The 18079-nt window shown below is 66.4% G+C and overlaps 3 protein-coding genes across 5 annotated transcripts in view; 2 read left to right on the top strand and 1 right to left on the bottom strand.

Annotated features, from left to right (window-relative positions):
* The first annotated feature begins 651 nt into the window (after positions 1-651).
* Positions 652-2138, top strand: RNF227 (ring finger protein 227). The gene is made up of 2 exons (XM_064501131.1): positions 652-1093; positions 1819-2138. The coding sequence occupies exons 1-2, from the start codon at positions 694-696 to the stop codon at positions 1884-1886; spliced, it is 468 nt and encodes a 155-aa protein (XP_064357201.1). The 5' UTR covers positions 652-693; the 3' UTR covers positions 1887-2138.
* On the top strand, positions 1908-11763 carry LOC112978873 (ADP-ribosylhydrolase ARH1-like). The gene is made up of 12 exons (XM_064501130.1): positions 1908-2329; positions 2745-2852; positions 3295-3464; positions 4051-4185; positions 5071-5149; positions 5794-5873; positions 5957-6180; positions 7370-7468; positions 7550-7655; positions 8516-8595; positions 9219-9399; positions 11256-11763. Exons 6-12 carry the CDS (start codon positions 5863-5865, stop codon positions 11626-11628), a joined length of 1074 nt encoding a protein of 357 aa, XP_064357200.1. The 5' UTR covers positions 1908-2329; positions 2745-2852; positions 3295-3464; positions 4051-4185; positions 5071-5149; positions 5794-5862; the 3' UTR covers positions 11629-11763.
* A 1366-nt stretch (positions 11764-13129) lies between these two features.
* Positions 13130-18079, bottom strand: part of CHD3 (chromodomain helicase DNA binding protein 3) — a 56439-nt gene continuing 51489 nt past the window's right edge. For all 3 annotated transcript variants that reach the window (XM_064501132.1, XM_064501133.1, XM_064501134.1), the window contains 3 exons: positions 15926-16089; positions 14876-15002; positions 13130-14296 (listed from right to left, as the gene is read on the bottom strand). In XM_064501132.1, coding sequence (XP_064357202.1) covers positions 14193-14296; positions 14876-15002; positions 15926-16089 — 395 coding nt within the window. In that variant the 3' untranslated portion in view covers positions 13130-14192. The remainder of the gene's footprint in view (positions 14297-14875; positions 15003-15925; positions 16090-18079) is intronic.

The raw sequence follows: 18079 nt of genomic DNA, 5'->3' as shown, positions 1-18079 counted from the left end.
GCAACTGGATGGGGCAACTGGGATGGGACTGGCAGTGACTGGGAGGGACTGGAGCGAATGGGGGCAACTGGGATGGGACTGGGGCAACTGGGATGGGGGAACTGGGAGGGGATGGGGCAATTGGATGGGGCAACTGGGGTGACTGGGATGGGACTGGGGGGCACCGAACGCAGCCCCCCCCCTTCCCACCCATTTTTCCCGCTCTTCCTTCTTTTTTCCTGATTTTTCCTGTTTTATTCCCTTTTTTGGCTTTTTATTTTTCTCCTTTTCCCCCTTTTTTCACTTTTTCTGCTGCTTTTTTCCCTCCTTTTCTTCTTTTTCGGCCCCTTTTTGCACCGCTCTGCGGCTGCAGCACCGTGGGTGGGGCCCCGTTTCGGGGCGCCCCGACCCCCCCTTTCCCGTTCCCCGGTGCCGGAGGGGCCCAGGCGTCCGGGCGGGGCCTCGTCAAGAGGACGTGACGCACCCGGACGGCGTGGGAAAGGCACGTGCGGGGCAGCCCGGACGCCTGGGCCCCCGAGGGCGGTGGGGGATGGGGCGTGGGCCCAGGCGTCCGGTGGTGGTGGTGGGGGCATTCCCCGAGGCGGCCGGTGCCGTCGCGCGAAGCGGGGGAGGTTTGTCCCTAGGCGGCTCCCGTCGCCAAGGGGCGGGGCGGGCGCGCCTATATGAGGCGGCGGCGGCACGTGGGGAGGCGCCATGGGCGAAGAGGCGGGGGAGGGGCTGGAGTGCGGCGTCTGCCGCCTGCCCTACGACCGCGGCGGCCGCGCGCCCCGTCGCCTCGGCGGCGGCTCCGCGCTGGCGGCCCCGGCTGGACGCTGCGGCCACGCGCTCTGCACCGCCTGCGCGCGGCGCCTGGCCCGCGGCGGCCGCCTCACCTGCCCCTTCTGCCGCGCCGTCACCGCGCTGCGCTCCAGCCGCCGCCGCCCGCTGCCGCTGCCCGTCGACGCCGACCTGTGGCACCGCCTCGCCGCCCGCCCGCCGCCGTGTGAGGACGATGACGCCGCCGCCCGCAGCCAATCGCCGTGGTGGCGCGCCCTGGCGCGCTTCCTCATTGGCCGCCGCGCCGCCGCCGCGTTCCGGCGGCAGTCAATCGGCTGTGAGTATTTTCCCGCCCGCGGCGCGCGCGTGGCTTTTTCTCTGCTCGTCGCCGCCTTCTCTCCCCTCACGGCTTAATGGCGCGCGTTTCCCGCCCAAACGGTTGCGAGTGGCGGGCGCGCGCGTTTCCCGCCCAAACGGTCGCCCCTGACGGTCATCCCCCTCCCTCAACTGTCGGGCGTTTCCCACCCAAACGGTTGTGAGTGGTGCGTGCCTTTCCCGCCCAAACGGTCGCCCCTGATGGCGCCTCCCCCTCAGTGGTCGGGCGTTTCCCGCCCAAACGGTCGCCCCTGATGGCGCCTCCCCCTCAGTGGTCGGGCGTTTCCCGCCCAAACGGTCGCCCCTGATGGCGCGGCCCCTACTCTCCCCCCCCCCGCAGCTGTGGGACATTTCCTGCCCAAACGGTCGCCCCTGATGGCACTTCCCCCGCGGCCATTAGGCGTTTCCCACCCAAACGGTCTCCCCCCCAGCCATCAGCCATTTTCCCCTGATGGTTGCCCCCAACACTCCCCCATGGGGCCCTTCCTGCCCCCTTCTTTGCACAGCTGCTGCTTCGTGCCCTGCCCGGGGGCGCTGGCTCCCCTCCTTGGGAGGAGGAACAGGGCCAGGGCCCCCCACGGCGCTTCCTTCCCACCTCCCTCACTGGCAGCCCCCAAAACACGATATTTCGCCCCAAAACTGCCACGCCGTTGCTTTTGCTTAGCTCAGTGCTGTTTTTTTCCACAGCTCATGGTCCAGAAATGCAAGTTTTAACCCTGGAGGACTGTGGAGATGTGAGCGGGCGACTCGCCTGAGGACCTGGAAGGAGCTGCAGCCCTTAACGATCCCACCGGCCCTTTTCGGCTGCTCTATTTGGGTCGAAAACCCGTCGTTTCGGCTTTGCTGCATCATTGGCCTCCCTCTTTCCCTCCTCAGCGTCCATCCGGCGGCATTTTCCCCGCCAAAAGCCGACTTTTGGACCCATAGCTACTGTGAAACGAGTGAACCGTGGCGGGTGGGCCGCCTCTCTCCTCCACAGCTATTTATTAAAGGCAAAAACGTCAAAACTGGGTCTTTTTTTGCTGCGCCGTGGCTAAAAGTCACTCTTTTCTTAAGGCCGGTTGCGGCTTTTTTGAGCAACCTCGTGCCGAGAGAGACCGTGGCGGCACTGCCGACTCCCCAGGGCTTCTGGGTCACTGTTGTTTAGCCTCGAAACGCTAATGAGCCGCTTGAGCAAACTCGAGACATAATTAACCAGGTAATTAATTGAAGTCTCGGCAGCTTGGGGCTCCCTGCGCTGTTTCCACTGCTTAAAAGCCAACGTGGGAGTTGTCCATCGTGAGCGATTTGGGGCCGTTTTTTCATCCAGCTTCGTATTTTGGCAAAGATTAACCAAAACAGCCTGAATTTGCGCACTGCTTTGGGCTGAAAATGCTTGTTTTAGGTGTTTTTAACCGTTTTTATTTTGCTTTTTTGTCAGAAAATAATGGCCTGTGCCTGTTTTCCCTCCCTGTGGGGGGGATCAGCAGATGGCAGCCCTCTTGGTGTGGATATTTGGGTTCAAATTCTCACAAAATGACCTAAAATTCTTCACGGGGAGGGAGGGCATCGCCTGTCCCAAATATGTGAGTTTTTGCCTTAAAACCTGCTCATTTCCCTGTGTTTTTTTACAGCCGAAGCAGAGAAACGGGGTGCTCGAGCTGGTCCCACCGCAGCTGTCCGGATCCTTTTGGAGGCACCTGTTTTCTTTCATTTTTTTTCAACAAAAAAACCTGGATTTGGTGCGTCCCGCCATCATCTCTGGAAAAATTGGGGCAAAACCCTGGAAAATCGGGACAGTTGCTTCACATCCAGTGGTTTCGGCTCTGTTTTTTGCACCTGGGAAAGGCCAAAACTGCCCAGAAACGCCCCAAAATGGGGCCAAGAAAGGAAAATGGAGACTTTGGGGGTTTCCGGTGGTGTCACAGCGCCTCCAGGGCGGGTTTTGTCCCCTTTTCGCGCTGTCTTAATGCGTCACCCGGACATCATCGGGCTAATTGGCGTCTCGTGGCTGAATTAATGTGTAATTAATTGTGCCTAAGGCTGAGGCTGCAAATTATGAGCTCGTCGGCACTAACGAGTGGCGCCCGGGGAGGGGGGAATCCTATTTCAGGTTGTTGCCTCCAGGATCGGCATTATTTTGCCTTAAAATGCGCTGTTTACTGACAAATATTTATATTTTAGCAGGAACGATGCCGGGATCGTTTGTCGCTGTGACTGTTGCTTTGGTTTGGCGGCGGCGCCACGTTTCTGGGCAGAAACATCTCCAAAACGGGAACGCAACTCATTTAACTCTTCTCACCTCTTTCTGGGCCGATACCCTCGTTTTCCCGGCTTTGCGGCAAAAGCCGGCGGTAAAAATAGGCGAGCTGTGAAAATACTAGTGTTCTTTGGGTCTAAAACAGAGCAAAATGGGGGTGTGTGTGGGGGGAAGGCTGGTCTTTGTGGCCTCGTCCCAAAAACGGAGCCGTTTTGTCCCCCGTGGCTGCAAAAAGCTGGAAAAAAAACAGGAAAAAGGGAATATTCTTTGCGGCCTGTTTTGGGGTGAGATAAAAGGGAATCAGGGCTCATGGCGGTAAAACCGGCATTTTTTTGGCAGGGGCGGATGGTTTTGGTTGGGGAAAAAATTGCTACCAGGGGCAAAAACCTCTGGGTGCCTCTGAGCCCTGTGGAGATGCTGCTTTGGCGGATTAAATGACCCTTTTTCCCTTCCTGGCTGCTGTTAATTAAAGCATTAATTAACCCCCCCCAATCTAATTTAATTTAATTTACTTATTTAGTTGCTTTTAGGGTGGATGAGCCCCTGCAAAAGCGGCATGTGGCAGCCTTAACCGCCACCTCACTGAATGCCGCTTTCACCTCTTATTTTGGGGGTGGTTTTGAGGTATTTTGGGGCAATTTTGAGGTATTTTGGAGCAATTTTGAGGTATTTTGGAGCAGGACGTTCCGAATCTTGCCTCTTTCCCTGCTGGGAAAACCGGGGTTGAAGGAGCGGGTGAGGCCGCGGCCGCTCAGTGTCACCTAGCAGAGACCTGGAGAGAAGAAAATAAAAGAGAAACCACAACCACCCAGGAGGTGACCTTTTTTCCTGTTTTTTTAATGTTGTTTTAATTCTTTTGCTCATTTTTCTCCCTCCTTGCGGTGTTATTTCTGGCAGGGTTATTTATACGCCCAAAGCGCTCGAGGGCCTCGTTCTGCCGAGCCAGACGTCGGCAGGTTCCTGCCCCTGGAAAAAAGCAGCGCTTTTGTGGTGGAGTGAGACCCTCTGGCTTGAAGGAGGGGGGAAAAGGAGGAAAAAAAGGGGAAAAAAGCATTTTTTTTGTGCCTCGGCATTTCACAAAGTTGCCCTGATCACCCTGAAAGTTTGTTTTGCTGAGAAAAGCTCTGCCCCCCCTTCCCCCCCCCCCGCTGCCCCAAAATGCCCTAAATATTCCCAAATCTCAAAACCGCCTGTGGCTAAAATGTTGATTTTTGCCCCAAACGATCCCCAAACCCCTCTTTTATGCCCCAAACAGAGCTGCTGGCCAGGGCAGGATGAAACGTGGTGGTGTTTTTGCTTTCCGCCTCCCCAAAAAAACCACGGGGAAACACCGGAGCGCTTTTTCCTCCCTCTTCCCAAGCCGGAAAACCCGTTATCGTCCTGTTTAAACCGCTCGCACGTCCTTGAGGAATTTCAGGGACATTTAGGGGAATAGCGAGCAAAAATATGAGCCAAAAAGAGGTGGATTTGGGGAAAAAGAGGGAAAAAAAGCACAATTCTGTTGCTAATTCTAGCTCTGGGCGCTGGAAGCGGCTGGATAACTGGCTTTTTTTTTATAGAGCCACTTAAGTTGTGTCATTTTGGCTGGAAAGTGGCCCCGGGGCGCTCAGTGGGTGCGGGAGGAGCTTTAACCGCTCGCTGTCCGCTGCCAAATCCTCGGGTTTTTTTAATCTTTTTCCCTTTTTTTCTGGTGCTTTTAGGCAGAAGCGGAGCCTGGCTGTGGATCCCGTGCGGAGCCGACCTTCCCTAAGGGGCCACCGGGAAAAAGCCGTATTCGGAGTGAGAGGAGCGAGTTGTCATGTGCTTGTTTCCCCCCCCCCCCCCCCCCCCCCCCAATCTCCCTTTTTTTGGCCAAATAGGGGCGAGGTGGCCCCGGGGCGGGGGGAGCTGAGGGGGGAAAAGAGGAGCGTTGGCCCAAAATGGTCGCCAGGGCTGGTGGAGGAGCCTCGGGGGGGTCTCCAAGCCCCTTTAGGTGCCTCCTGGGGGGTCTCCAAGCCCCTTTGGCCCCATCCCTGAGTCCCCCAAGCCCCTTTTGATGCCTCCTGGACCCCTCTGAGCCCCTTTTGGACCATCCCAGGTTCCTCCAAGCCCCTTTAGGTGCCTCCTGGGGGGTCTCCAAGCCCCTTTGGCCCCATCCCTGGGTCCCCCCAAGCCCCTTTTGGTGCCTCCTGGGGGGTCTTGGACCCCCTTTAGATGCCTCCTGGGCCCCCCCAAGCCCCTTTTGGTGCCTCCAGGTCTCCCCAAGCGCCTTTAGGTGCCTCCTGGGGGTCTCCAAGCCCCCCCGGGTCCCCCCCAAACCCCCTCCCCACCCTTTCCACGACTCCCCGCAGCCTCCCGGCACCACCAGAGCAGGTGCCACCTGCGTTGTCCCCCCCCCCCCCCGCCTCGTTGTCCCCCCCCTCGCTGCCCCCGTCCTCTTTAAGGGCCGGCAGCCAGCGCTGGCCCGGCGCCCGGGGCCGCCTGACCGACGTCCCCAGCTGCCACCAGCCGCCATGGAGGAGCGGTGAGCGTCCCCCCCTTGTCCCCACGGTCCCCGTTGTCCCCCCCACCCCGCGCTGACAGGCCGTGTCCCCCCCCCCCCCCCAGGGTGCCGCCGGTGGAGGCCTACGAGGCGGCCATGGTGCTGAGCGGCGTGGGCGACGCGCTGGGCTACCGGGGGGGGCTCTGGGAGTACTGCACCTCGGGCCCCCGCATCCACGCCGAGCTGGAGGCCCTGGGGGGGCTGGAGGCCCTCTGCCTGTGCCCCCCCGAGTGGCCCGTCAGCGACGACACCGTGCTGCACCTGGCCACCGCCGAGGCCCTGGCCACCGGTGAGATGACCCCTCCCCGGGGCGGCCATTTTAGGGGGGGTCATCCCCCCCCCCCCCCTTTCCTCCTGGGACCCCTGGGTCACACGTGGGGGGTTTGGGGTCCCCCCTGGGTTGCAAATAGGGGGTCCTGGGGGGGTTGGGGTCCCCCCAGGTCACACATGGGGGGGTCCTGGGGGTGTTGGGGTCCCCCTGGGTCACACTTGGGGGTCCTGGGGGGGTCCTGGGGGTGTTGGGGTCCCCCTGGGTCACACTTGGGGGTCCTGGGGGGGTGTTGGGGTCCCCCTGGGTCACATGTGGAGGGTTTGGGGTCCCCCCTGGGTCGCAAATAGGGGGTCCTGGGGGGGTTGGGGTCCCCCCAGGTCACACTTGGGGGGGTCCTGGGGGGGGTTGGGGTCCCCCTGGGTCACACTTGGGGGTCCTGGGGGTGTTGGGGTCCCCCTGGGTCACACTTGGGGGTCCTGGGGGGGTCCTGGGGGTGTTGGGGTCCCCCTGGGTCACATGTGGAGGGTTTGGGGGGGGTTGGGGACCCGCTAGGTCACACTTGGGGGTCCTGGGGGGATTCGGGGGGGGGTTGTGGTACCCCCAGGTCACACTTGGGGGTCCTGGGGGGGGGTTGGGGTCCCTCTGGGTCACATGTGGGGGGTTCTGGGGGGGGGGTTGGGGTCCCTGGGGGGGGTTGGGGTTACATGGGGGGGTCCTGGGGTGGTTGGGGTCCCCCTGGGTCACATGGGGGGTCCTGGGGGGGTTTTGGGGGTCCCCCTGGGTCACATGGGGGGATTCTGGGGGGGGGTTGGGGTCCTCCTGGGTCACACTTGGGGGGATTCTGGGGGGGGGGGGATTGGGGTCCCCCTGGGTCACACTTGGGGGGTTTGGGGTCCCCTGGGTGACACAGGGGGTCCTGGGGGGGTTGGGGTCCCCTGGGGGGGGGTTAGGGTCCCCCCTAGGTCACATGGGGGGTCCTAAGGGGGGGGTTGGGGTCCCCCCTGGCTCACACTTGGGGGTCCTGGGAGGGGGGGTTGGGGTCCCCCTTTTACCCCAGGCCCCATTTTGGGGGGATGCTCCCCCTTCCCCCCCAGTTTGGGGGCTCCCCTTCCCCTGCTTTGGGGACACCCCCCATTTTGGGGACACCCCAATTCGGGGGTGCCCTGCCCCAATCCGGGGGTGCCCCCCATTTTGTCCCCCCCCCCAGGGCTGGAGGGGGAGGCGCTGCTGCAGGAGCTGGCGCGGCGCTACGTGGCCGCCATGGGTGACATGGAGGGCCGCAAGCCGGGGCCCACCTCCCTCCTGGGTGAGTGGGGACGCGGGGGGACACGGGGGGGGACGCGGGGGGGGACGCGGGCGGCGGTGACGCCCCCCCCGGCCCCCCCAGGCACCTCGCAGCTGCGGCCCGGCGAGCCCGGCGGCTACCACATCCCCTTCAACCCCAGCGGCACCGGCTGCGGCGCCGCCATGCGCAGCCTGGCCATCGGCCTCAGGTGGGGACACCGGGGACAATGGGGGGACACCGGGGACATGGGGATGACGGGGATGGGGACAGGGACACAGGGACAATGCGGATGGGGGCATGGGGACACCAGGGACACAAGGACGGGGACACTGGGGACATGGGGGCAATGGGGATGGGGCCATGGGGACACCAGGGACACAAGGACGGGGACACTGGGGACATGGGGGCAATGGGGATGGGGCCATGGGGACACCAGGGACACAAGGACGGGGACACTGGGGACATGGGGGCAATGGGGATGGGGCCATGGGGACACCAGGGACACAAGGACGGGGACACTGGGGACATGGGGGCAATGGGGTTGGGGCCATGGGGACAGAGCCATGGGGACACCAGGGACACAGGGATGATGGGGACAGGGACACAGACAATGGGGGGATGTGGGGACAATCAGGATGGGGACAGGGCCATGGGGACACCAGGGACAACGGGGACAGGGACAAAGGGACAGTGGGGGGATGTGGGGACAATGGGGATGGGGACAGGGCCACGGGGACACCAGGGATACAGGGACGATGGGGGTGGGGCCATGGGGACAATGGGGATGGGGACAGGGCCATGGGAACAGCGGGGACACAGCGATGGGGACATGGGGACACCGGGGACACGGGGATGACAGGGACAGGGCCATGAGGACACCAGGGATACAGGGACGATGGGGGTGGGGCCATGGGGACAATGGGGGGACATGGGGACACGGAGGTGGGGTGATGGAGATGACACAGGGATGGGGACGCAGACGGGGGGGACACGGAGCTGGGGCCGTGGGGACACGGGGATGGGGACACGGTGTCGGCTGATGGGGACGTCCCTGTCCCCATTACCCAGGTACCCCCGCGAGCGGGACCTGCCCACGCTGATCCAGGTGAGCGTGGACAGCGGGCGCATGACCCACCACCACCCCACCGGTAGGTGACACGGGGGTGACACAGGGGGGACACAAGGGTGACGCGGGGGTGTCCCTGTCCCCGCAGGGTCCCTGGGGGCGGTGGCGGTGGCCCTGTTCGGGGCGCTGGGCGCCCGCCGCGAGCCCCCCGAGCGCTGGGGCCGGGCACAGGGGGGACATGGGGACCCGGGGGGGTGGCACAGGGGGGCTGTGGGGGGACATAGGGACACGGGGGCGACATGGGGGTGACATGGTGACACCGGTGTCCCCGCAGGGTACCTGGGGGCGGTGGCGGTGGCCCTGTTCGGGGCGCTGGGCGCCCGCCGCGAGCCCCCCGAGCGCTGGGGCTGGGCGCAGGGGGGACATGGGGACCCGGGGGGTGGCACAGGGGGGCTGTGGGGGGACATAGGGACACGGGGGCGACATGGGGGTGACATGGTGACGGCGGTGTCCCCGCAGGGTACCTGGGGGCGGTGACGGTGGCCCTGTTCGGGGCGCTGGGCGCCCGCCGCGAGCCCCCCGAGCGCTGGGGCCGGGCGCAGGGGGGACATGGGGACCCGGGGGGGTGGCACAGGGGGGCTGTGGGGGGACATAGGGACACGGGGGCGACATGGGGGTGACATGGTGACGCCGGTGTCCCCGCAGGGTACCTGGGGGCGGTGGCGGTGGCCCTGTTCGGGGCGCTGGGCGCCCGCCGCGAGCCCCCCGAGCGCTGGGGCCGGGCGCTGCTCCGGGCGCTGCCGCTGGCCTGGGCCCACGTGGAGACGCTGCCCGAGGCCCCCCTCAACCGCCAGCACTGGGGGCACTTCGGCGAGGCCTGGCTCCAGTACGGGGGCACTGGGAGCACTGGGAGGGACTGGGAGGGGCTGGGGGGCACTGGGAGCACGGAGGGAGGGAATGGGAGGCACTGAGGGGGCACTGGGAGGGACTGAGGGGGCCACTGGGGGCACTTCGGCAATGCCTGGCTCCAGTATGGGGGGACTGGGAGGGGCTGGGGGGCACTGGGAGCACTGGGAGAGGGGCTGGGGGGTACTGGGAGGGACTGGGGGGGCACTGGGGGCACTTCGGCAACGCCTGGCTCTGGTACGGGGGCACTGGGAGCACTGGGAGGCACTGGGGGCAGTTCGGTGACGCCTGGCTGTGGTACTGGGAGCACTGGGAGGGACTGGGAGCACTGGGAGAGACTTGGGGGGGAACTGGTACTGTGTCCCTGGTGTCCCTGACGTCCCCACTGTCCCCAGTGCCAACACTGTCCCCAGTGTCCCCCCATGTCCCTGCTGCCCCTCTGTCCCTGGTGTCCCCAATATCGCCTGTGTCCTTGCTGTCTCCAGTGTCCTCCTGTGTCCCTGGTGTCACTGCTGTCCCCTGTGTCCCCAATGTCCCCAGTGTCCCTGCTGCCCTTGTGTCCCTGCTGTCCCCAATGTCCCCCGTGTCTCCTGTGTCCCCCATGTCCCTGGTGTCCCTCCATGTCCCTGCTGTCCCCTGGCTGCCCCCCTGTCCCCAGTGTTCCCGATGTCCACACTGTCCCTGGTGTACCTGGTGTCCCCTCTGCCCCCATGTCCCCGCTGTCCTGTGTCTCCAATGTCCCCCACCCCGTGTCACCGCTGTCCCCCCGCAGGTACCTGGAGTCGCGGGGGCTGGCGGAGAGTGACGGCCCAGCCCGGCTGCCCCATGTCCCCGGTGTCCCCAGTGTCCCCCCGTGTCCCCCATGTCCCCAATGTCCCCCCCGTGTCACCGCTGTCCCCCCACAGGTACCTGGAGTCGCGGGGGCTGGCGGAGAGCAACGGCCTGGCCTGGCTGCCCCGTGTCCCCAGTGTCCCCGGTGTCCCCAGTGTCCCCCTGTGTCCCCCATGTCCCCCATGTCCCCAATGTCCCCCCCCGTGTCACCGTTGTCCCCCCGCAGGTACCTGGAGTCGCGGGGGCTGGCGGAGAGCGACGGCCCGGCCCGGCTTCCCCGTGTCCCCAATGTCCCCCCATGTCCCCCATGTCCCCCCCGTGTTCCCAATGTCCCCCCCCGTGTCACCGCTGTCCCCCCGCAGGTACCTGGAGTCGCGGGGGCTGGCGGAGAGCGACAGCCTGGCCCGGCTTCCTCGTGTCCCCCCCTGTCCCCCCGTGTCCCCAATATCCCCCATGTCCCCAATGTCCCCCCCGTGTCACCGCTGTCCCCCCGCAGGTACCTGGAGTCGCGGGGGCTGGCGGAGAGCGACAGCCTGGCCCGGCTGCCCCGTGTCCCCAATGTCCCCCATGTCCCCAATGTCCCCCCCGTGTCACCGCTGTCCCCCCGCAGGTACCTGGAGTCGCGGGGGCTGGCGGAGAGCGACGGCCCGGCCCGGCTTCCCCGTGTCCCCCCCTGTCCCCCCGTGTCCCCCATGTCCCCCCATGTCCCCAATGTCCCCCCCGTGTCACCGCTGTCCCCCCGCAGGTACCTGGAGTCGCGGGGGCTGGCGGAGAGCGACGGCCCGGCCCGGCTTCCCCGTGTCCCCAATGTCCCCCCATGTCCCCCATGTCCCCCCCGTGTCCCCAATGTCCCCCCTGTGTCACCGCTGTCCCCCCGCAGGTACCTGGAGTCGCGGGGGCTGGCGGAGAGCGACGGCCCGGCCCAGCTGCCCCGTGTCCCCAATATCCCCCCATGTCCCCCCGTGTCCCCAATGTCCCCCCCGTGTCACCGCTGTCCCCCCGCAGGTACCTGGAGTCGCGGGGGCTGGCGGAAAGCGACGGCCCGGCCCGGCTGCCCCCGCTGCCCGACGCGGCCGCCCGCGACGCGGCCTACGGGGCCTGGGCGCTGGGGGGGTGGGCGGGCCGCAGCGGCCACGACGCCCCCATGGTGGCCCTGGAGGCGCTGCTGGCCGCCGGGGACGCCTGGGCCCCGCTGTGCTCCCGCGCCGCCCTCCACGGCGGCGACTCCGACTCCACCGGCACCATCGCCGCCGGCTGCTGGGGGCTGCTGCACGGCCTGGGCCCCGTCCCGCCGGGCCTCCACCGCCACCTCGAGCACCGCCCGCGCCTCGTCGCGGCCGCCCGCCGCCTGCACGCCCTCGCCTGGGCCCCCCGCTGAGCCCCGGACGCCTGGGCCCCGCCGCGACGCGGCCCCGGACGCCTGGGCCCCGTCCCGCCGGGCCTCCACCGCCACCTCGAGCACCGCCCGCGCCTCGTCGCGGCCGCCCGCCGCCTGCACGCCCTCGCCTGGGCCCCCCGCTGAGCCCCGGACGCCTGGGCCCCGCCGCGACGCGGCCCCGGACGCCTGGGCCCCGTCCCGCCGGGCCTCGACCTGCCGGGCCTCTGTCCCTCCCTCCATTCCGCCCTTGTCCGCTCGTCCCGGCGTGGAGGTGGTGGCGCCCCAGGATGCCCACGAGGACGGGGACGGTGACGAGGACGGTGACGGTGACGAGGATGGTGACGAGGCCGCCGGGGGCCACACGGTAACGAGCTCGGGGTCGTTTGAGCCAGTAGCAATAAAGAGCCAACAGGGAGCCCGTGGCGCTGGTGGCCTCTGTCCTGTGTCCCCAAGGCACCATGTCCCCGTGACACCATGTGCCCAAGGTACCGTGTCCCCATGATGCCATGTCCCCAAGGCACCATGTCCCCAAGGCACTGTCCCCCCAGGGAACCATGTCCTGACACTGTCCCCATGACACCGTGTCCCCATGATGCCATGTCCCCATGACGCCGTGTCCCTAAGGAACTGTGTCCCCATGACACCATGTCCCCCAGATGCCATGTCACAACATTGTGTCCCCGAACGGTGCCGTGTCCCCATGACACTATATCCCCATGACGTCGTGTCCCCAAGGCACCATGTCCCCAAGGCACCGTGTCCCAACATTGTGTCCCCAAAGGCTCCATGTCCCCATGACTTTGTGTCCCCAAGACACCGTGTCCCCACAGCTGCCTGTGCCCATGATGACGTGTCCTGATGACACCATGTCCCCACAACGCCATGTCCCCATGACACCGTGTCCCCAAGGGACAAAACTCAGTGCCAAAGTGACGCCCCGGGGACCCAAACCGGGCCAGGAAGAGGCCCGGGGAGGCCACACGAGGGGACCCAAAGGCGCTTGAGGTGGCCCAGAACCAGGTCCCCAGAGGAGCCCCAAAGGGCCCAAAACCACCCAAAACGGGACACCCAGAAGGGCCCAAAGGTGTCCCCAAAGCTGTCCCTCACACCGGGCCCCACCGGTGGCCCCGGCCATCACTGTGGCCGTCACCAAGCTGGTGGCCATCACCGTGTCACCGTGGCCACACAAGTGCCCGTGGCCATCACCGTGCTGCTGCTGGTGGCCGTCACCATGGCCCCGTGGTGGCCATGCTGGTGGCCGTGGCTGTCACCGTACCTGCTGCCGGGTGACACCGGATGATGCCGGGTGACACCGGGGGGGTGGCGCAGGGAGGAGGGAGCCGGGGCCGGGGGACAGCAGGTGACACTGGGTGACACGGGGGGGGGTACAAGGAGGTGGGAGCCAGGGCTGGGGGCGCGCTGGGTGACACCGGGTGACGGGGGGTGACACCGGGTGACACCGGCGGGGGGGGGGGCGGCGCAGGGAGGCGGGAGCCGCCCGGGGGGGCGCCAGGAACCGGGTTTATTCTGCTGCGGTTTCGCGAAGCGCCGGCGCCGCTGGGGGGGGGAGGGAGGGGGGGCGCCCGGACGCCTGGGCCCCCCCCGGACGCCGGGGCCCCCCCCCTCCCCCGCCCCGGGGATATATATATATATTCATATTTATAGGTGCAGTGGTCCTCGCCGCCCCTCCCCCCCCCGCCCGGGCCGCCCCTCCCCCGCCCCGCCCGCCACTTTTTTGGGGGGAAAACGAGGCATTTTGGGGCCAGCGGGGGGGGGGGTGAGGGCTGGACTCTTCCCCCCAGTGGATTTTTGGGTTGAAAAACGGTGGTTTTGGGGGCGGCCTGGCCCTGTGCCCCCCCCCCCCCCCCGGGGCTGCTGCTCCATTTTGGGGGCAAAACAGGACGGTTTGGGAGTGAAGGGCCGCCCCGTTCCCCCCCCCCCCCCCCAGGGCGGATTTTGGGGGCAAAAAAGGGCATTTTGGGGGTGGGGGCGGCCTGGCCCTCCCCCCCCCAACTGGCACATTTTGGGGCAAAAAGGGGCATTTTGGGGGTGGGGGGTGGCCCGGCCTCCCCCCCACCGGCAGCGTTTTGGGGCCAAACGGGGCCATTTTGGGGGTGAGGGGGGGCCTGGCCCCCTCCCCCCCCCCCCCATGGGCGGATTTTGGGCACAAACAGCCATTTTGGGGACTGGGGGGGAGGGAGCAGCCCGCCCCCCCCCCCCCAAAATGTGTGTTTGGATTTTTGGGGGTAAACAAGGCCGTTTTGGGGGCGAGGGGTGGCCCAGCCCCCCCATGGGCGGATTTTGGGGGCGATTGGGGCCATTTTGGTTGCAAGGGGCGGCCCGGCCCCCCCACCCCCCCGTTCCCCCCCCCCATGGGCGGATTTTGGGGGCGATTGAGGCCATTTTGGGGGTGGGGGGGCAGCCCGGCCGCCCCCTCCGTCTCTCCCCCCCCCCCGGGCGGATTTTGGGGGCCATCGGAGCAGTTTTGGGGGCGGGGGCGGCCCGGCCCCCCCCTGCGGGCGCCTGGGGGGCTGGGGGGGGTCCCGGGGGGGGCCGGGCCCCCCTCAGTCGTCGATGCAGATCACCTCCCCCCCCCGCGGCTCCTTCCTCTCGGCCCCGTCGGCCTCGCGCTCCCGCTTCACCAGCACCGGCGGCCCGTTGGCGGCGGCTGCGGGGGGGGGGGGGGGGGGGGTGGCGTCAGGGCCCAGGCGTCCGGGCACCCCCCCCACCCCCAACAGGGGCCCAGGCATCCCGGAGCCCCTCCCCCCCCCAAAGGGGCCCAGGTGTCCGGGTGTCCCCCCCCACAAGGGACCCAGGTGTCCAGGACCCCCCCAGCCCTTCAAGGGACCCAGGTGTCTGGGAGCCCCCCCCACACACACACCCTCAAAAGGGGCCCAGGTGTCCGGGTGCCCCTCCCCCCCCCACAAGGGACCCAGGCATCCGGGACCCCCCCGGCCCTTCAAGGGACCCAGGTGTCTGGGAGCCCCCCCCAAAAGGGGCCCAGGTGTCCGAGAACACCCCCCCTCCCCTCCCCGGGCACCCAGGGGTCCAGGTTCCCCCCCCGCCCCCCCCACCAAGGGCCCAGGCGTCCGGGAGCCCCCCCCATCCCCCCCAGGGGATCCAGGTGTCTGCCCCCCCCCCCCAAGGGCCCCGGCATCCGGGAGCCCCCCCCATCCCCCCCAGGGGATCCAGGTGTCTGCCCCCCCCCGCCCCCCCCCCCCAAGGGCCCCGGCGTCCGGGCGCTCACCGGTGATGAAGGAGCCGGGCGGCATCTGGCTGTAGTTGGCCCCCGCGGGGGGCAGCGCCCCGGCCGGGGGGGCCCCGAAGGTGCCCCCGTAGCTCGGGGGGGTGGCGTAGGGCCCCGGCGGGAAGCTCTGGGCACAGCGAGGGCACCCGCGTGTCACCGTCACCCCCTGCCGCTGCCACCGCTGTGTGTGCCCCCCCCCGGCCCTGCCATGGTGATGGGGGGGGCCCAGGGGTCCCCAAGGCAGATGGTCCCCAAGGTGTCCCCAGAGCAGAAGGGGGGGGTGTCCCCAGGGTGGACAGGGGACGTCCCCAAGGCAGGGTGTCCCCAGAGTGTCCCCAGGGCAGATGTGGGGTGTCCCCAAGGCAGACGGTCCCCAAGTTGTCCCCAGAGCGGGGGGGGGGGGGGGGGTGTCCCCAAGCTGGAGGGTCCCTGAGGTGTCCCCAGGGTGCAGAGGGGACGTCCCCAAGGCAGGGTGTCCCCAGGGTGCATGGGGGAGGTGTCCCCGAGCTGGTGGAGCCCCAGGGTGTCCCCAGGGTGCCCCTGTGGTGCCCCCAAGCCAGTGGCTCCCTGGGGTGTCCCCATGGTGTCCCCAGGCAGGGTGTCCCCGTGGCATCCCTGTGGCATCCCTGTGGTGTCCCCAGGCAGGGTGTCCTCATGGTGTCCCTGTGGTGTCCCCAGGCGGGAAGGGTCCCCATGGTGTCCCCAGGCGGAGTGTCCCCATGGCGTTCCTGTGGTGTCCCCAGGCAGGGTTTCCCCATGGTGTCCCCAGGTGGGGTGTCCCCGCGGCATCCCTGTGGTGTCCCCGGGCCGGGCGGGGGGTCCCCACGCTGTCCCCAGGCGGGTTGTCCTCATGGTGCCCCCATGGTGTCCCCAGGCAGGGGTGTCACCATGGCGTTCCCGTGGCGTCCCTGGGCAGGGTGTCCCCGCGGCATCCCTGCGGTGTCCCCGGGCGCGGGGCGGGGGGTCCCCGCAGTGTCCCCGGGCGTGGGGCGGGGGGTCCCCGCGGTGTCCCCGGGTGCGGGGGGGGGGGGGGTCCCCGGGGTGTCTCACCGGCGGGGGGTGGCTCTCGGTGCCCTTGCTGGCCAGGCGGCTGAGGATGCTGCGCTCGGACATCTGGAGGCGGGCGGCGATGGGGGGGATGCGCGAGAGGGTGGCCGGCAGCCGCGTCACGTCCGCCTTCATGTCGCTCAGCAGCTCCTCCAGCTGGTTCAGCACTGGGCGGAGACGGGGGGGGGTCAGCGCCCACCTCATGCCCCCCCCCGCCACTCCCGTCACCCCCCTGTCACCCCCCCCGTCACCCTCCTCCCTCCCCCATTCACACCTTCCTCCTGCCTTATCCCCCCCTTCCCTCCCTCGGGGGTGACTCCCGCCTTGGGGGGGGGCTGGGGGTGGCAGGGAGGGGGCTGGGGGGGGGCCCGGGGCGGGGGGGGCCCGCACAGCTGGAGCCACGCGGGGTTGGGGGCAGCGGTACTTGGGGAAGGGGCCAGAGCCGTGCTGGGAACACGTGGGAAAATACCCTGGGGATACTCCGGGGATACTCCGGGGATACTCCCTAGACACACCACAAATACCCTGGGGATACTCCGGGGATACTCCGGGGAAACTCCCTAGACACACCACAAATACCCTGGGGATACTCCGGGGATACTCTGGGGATACTCCCTAGACACACCACAAATACCCTGGGGATACTCCGGGGATACTCCGGGGATACTCCCTAGACACACCACAAATACCCTGGGGATACTCCGGGGATACTCCGGGGATACTCCCTAGACACACCACAAATACCCTGGGGATACTCCGGGGATACTCCGGGGATACTCCCTAGACACACCACAAATACCACAGGGATACTCCGGGGATACTCCCCTGACACACTGCAAATACCCCGGGGATACTCCAGGGATTCTCCTGAGACCCTCCAGGGAATCTCCCTAGAGACCCTGGAAACACCCTGGGGATACTCCTCAGACACGCCAGAACTACTCAGAGGACACACCAGGGATACTCCCCAGACACACTGGAGATACTCCAGGGATACTCCACTGACACACCACAAATACTCCAGGAATACTCCCTAGACACACCAGAAATACTCTGGGGATACTCCAGGGACACTCCCCAAACACACCAGAAATACTCCAGGGATACTCCTGAAATGCCCTGGGGAATCTCCCTAGACACACCAGAAATACTCCGGGGATACTATAGGGATACTCCCCAGACGCACTGGAAATACCCCAGGGATACTCCCGAGATACTCCCCAGACACACCAGAAATACTGCAGGGATGCCCTTAGACACTCCAGAGATACTCCGGGGATGCTCCTTACACCCTCTGGGGATACTCCTCAGACACACCGAGCACATGCTTTAGACACACCAGAGATACTCCGGGGATACTCCCGAGACCCTCCGGGGACACTCCTCAGACACACTAAGCACACGCGTTAGACACACCGGGGATACTCTGGGGATACTCCGTGCAGCCGCCACAGACACCGCGAGGATACTCTAGACCGACCGGAGATGCTCCAGGAACGCTCCTCAGACGCTCTGCGTGCAGTCTTTAAACACACCGGGGGTACTCTGGGGATACTCCTTCGATACCCCAGGCACGCACTCTGAACACACCAGGGATACTCCAGGGTTACTCCTGAGATGCCCCAGGCACACACTCTAAACACATTGGGAGTACTCCGGAGATACTTCTTAGACACAGCAAATATACTCTCGACATGCAGGGATACTCCAGGGATACTCCAGGGATACTCCTTAAACATGCCCGACACAGCAGAGATACTCCAGGAATACTCCAGGAACAACCCTCCGGCACAGCAGCAATACTCCACGCGCCCTCCCGGACACCCTGGTGCAAGTACTCCAGCTACACTCCTTAGACAGAGCCGCTCCCGGAGGGATACTCCAGGAGATGCTCCGGGCACCCAACACCGCGCTCAGTGGTGACACTGCGGGGATGCTCGGGCCTGCACCAGCAACCCTCTGCCACCCTGCTTGCTGCCACGTGGGGTCCGGGTACTCGGGGAACGCTCACCTGCTCCGGGGATACTCCAGACATACCCATCGCATGCACCAGGGATACTCGGGACATACTCATCAATGCACCAAAGATACTCGGGACATGCTCATCATCTGCACCAGTGATACTCCGGACATACCCACCAATGCACCAGCGATACT

The sequence above is a fragment of the Dromaius novaehollandiae genome, chromosome 32 (genome assembly GCF_036370855.1).
Source record: "Dromaius novaehollandiae isolate bDroNov1 chromosome 32, bDroNov1.hap1, whole genome shotgun sequence".
NCBI lineage: Eukaryota > Metazoa > Chordata > Aves > Casuariiformes > Dromaiidae > Dromaius > Dromaius novaehollandiae.
The sequence above is the reverse complement of the archived record's forward strand: the minus strand, read 5'-3'. Positions and strand labels throughout refer to the sequence as shown.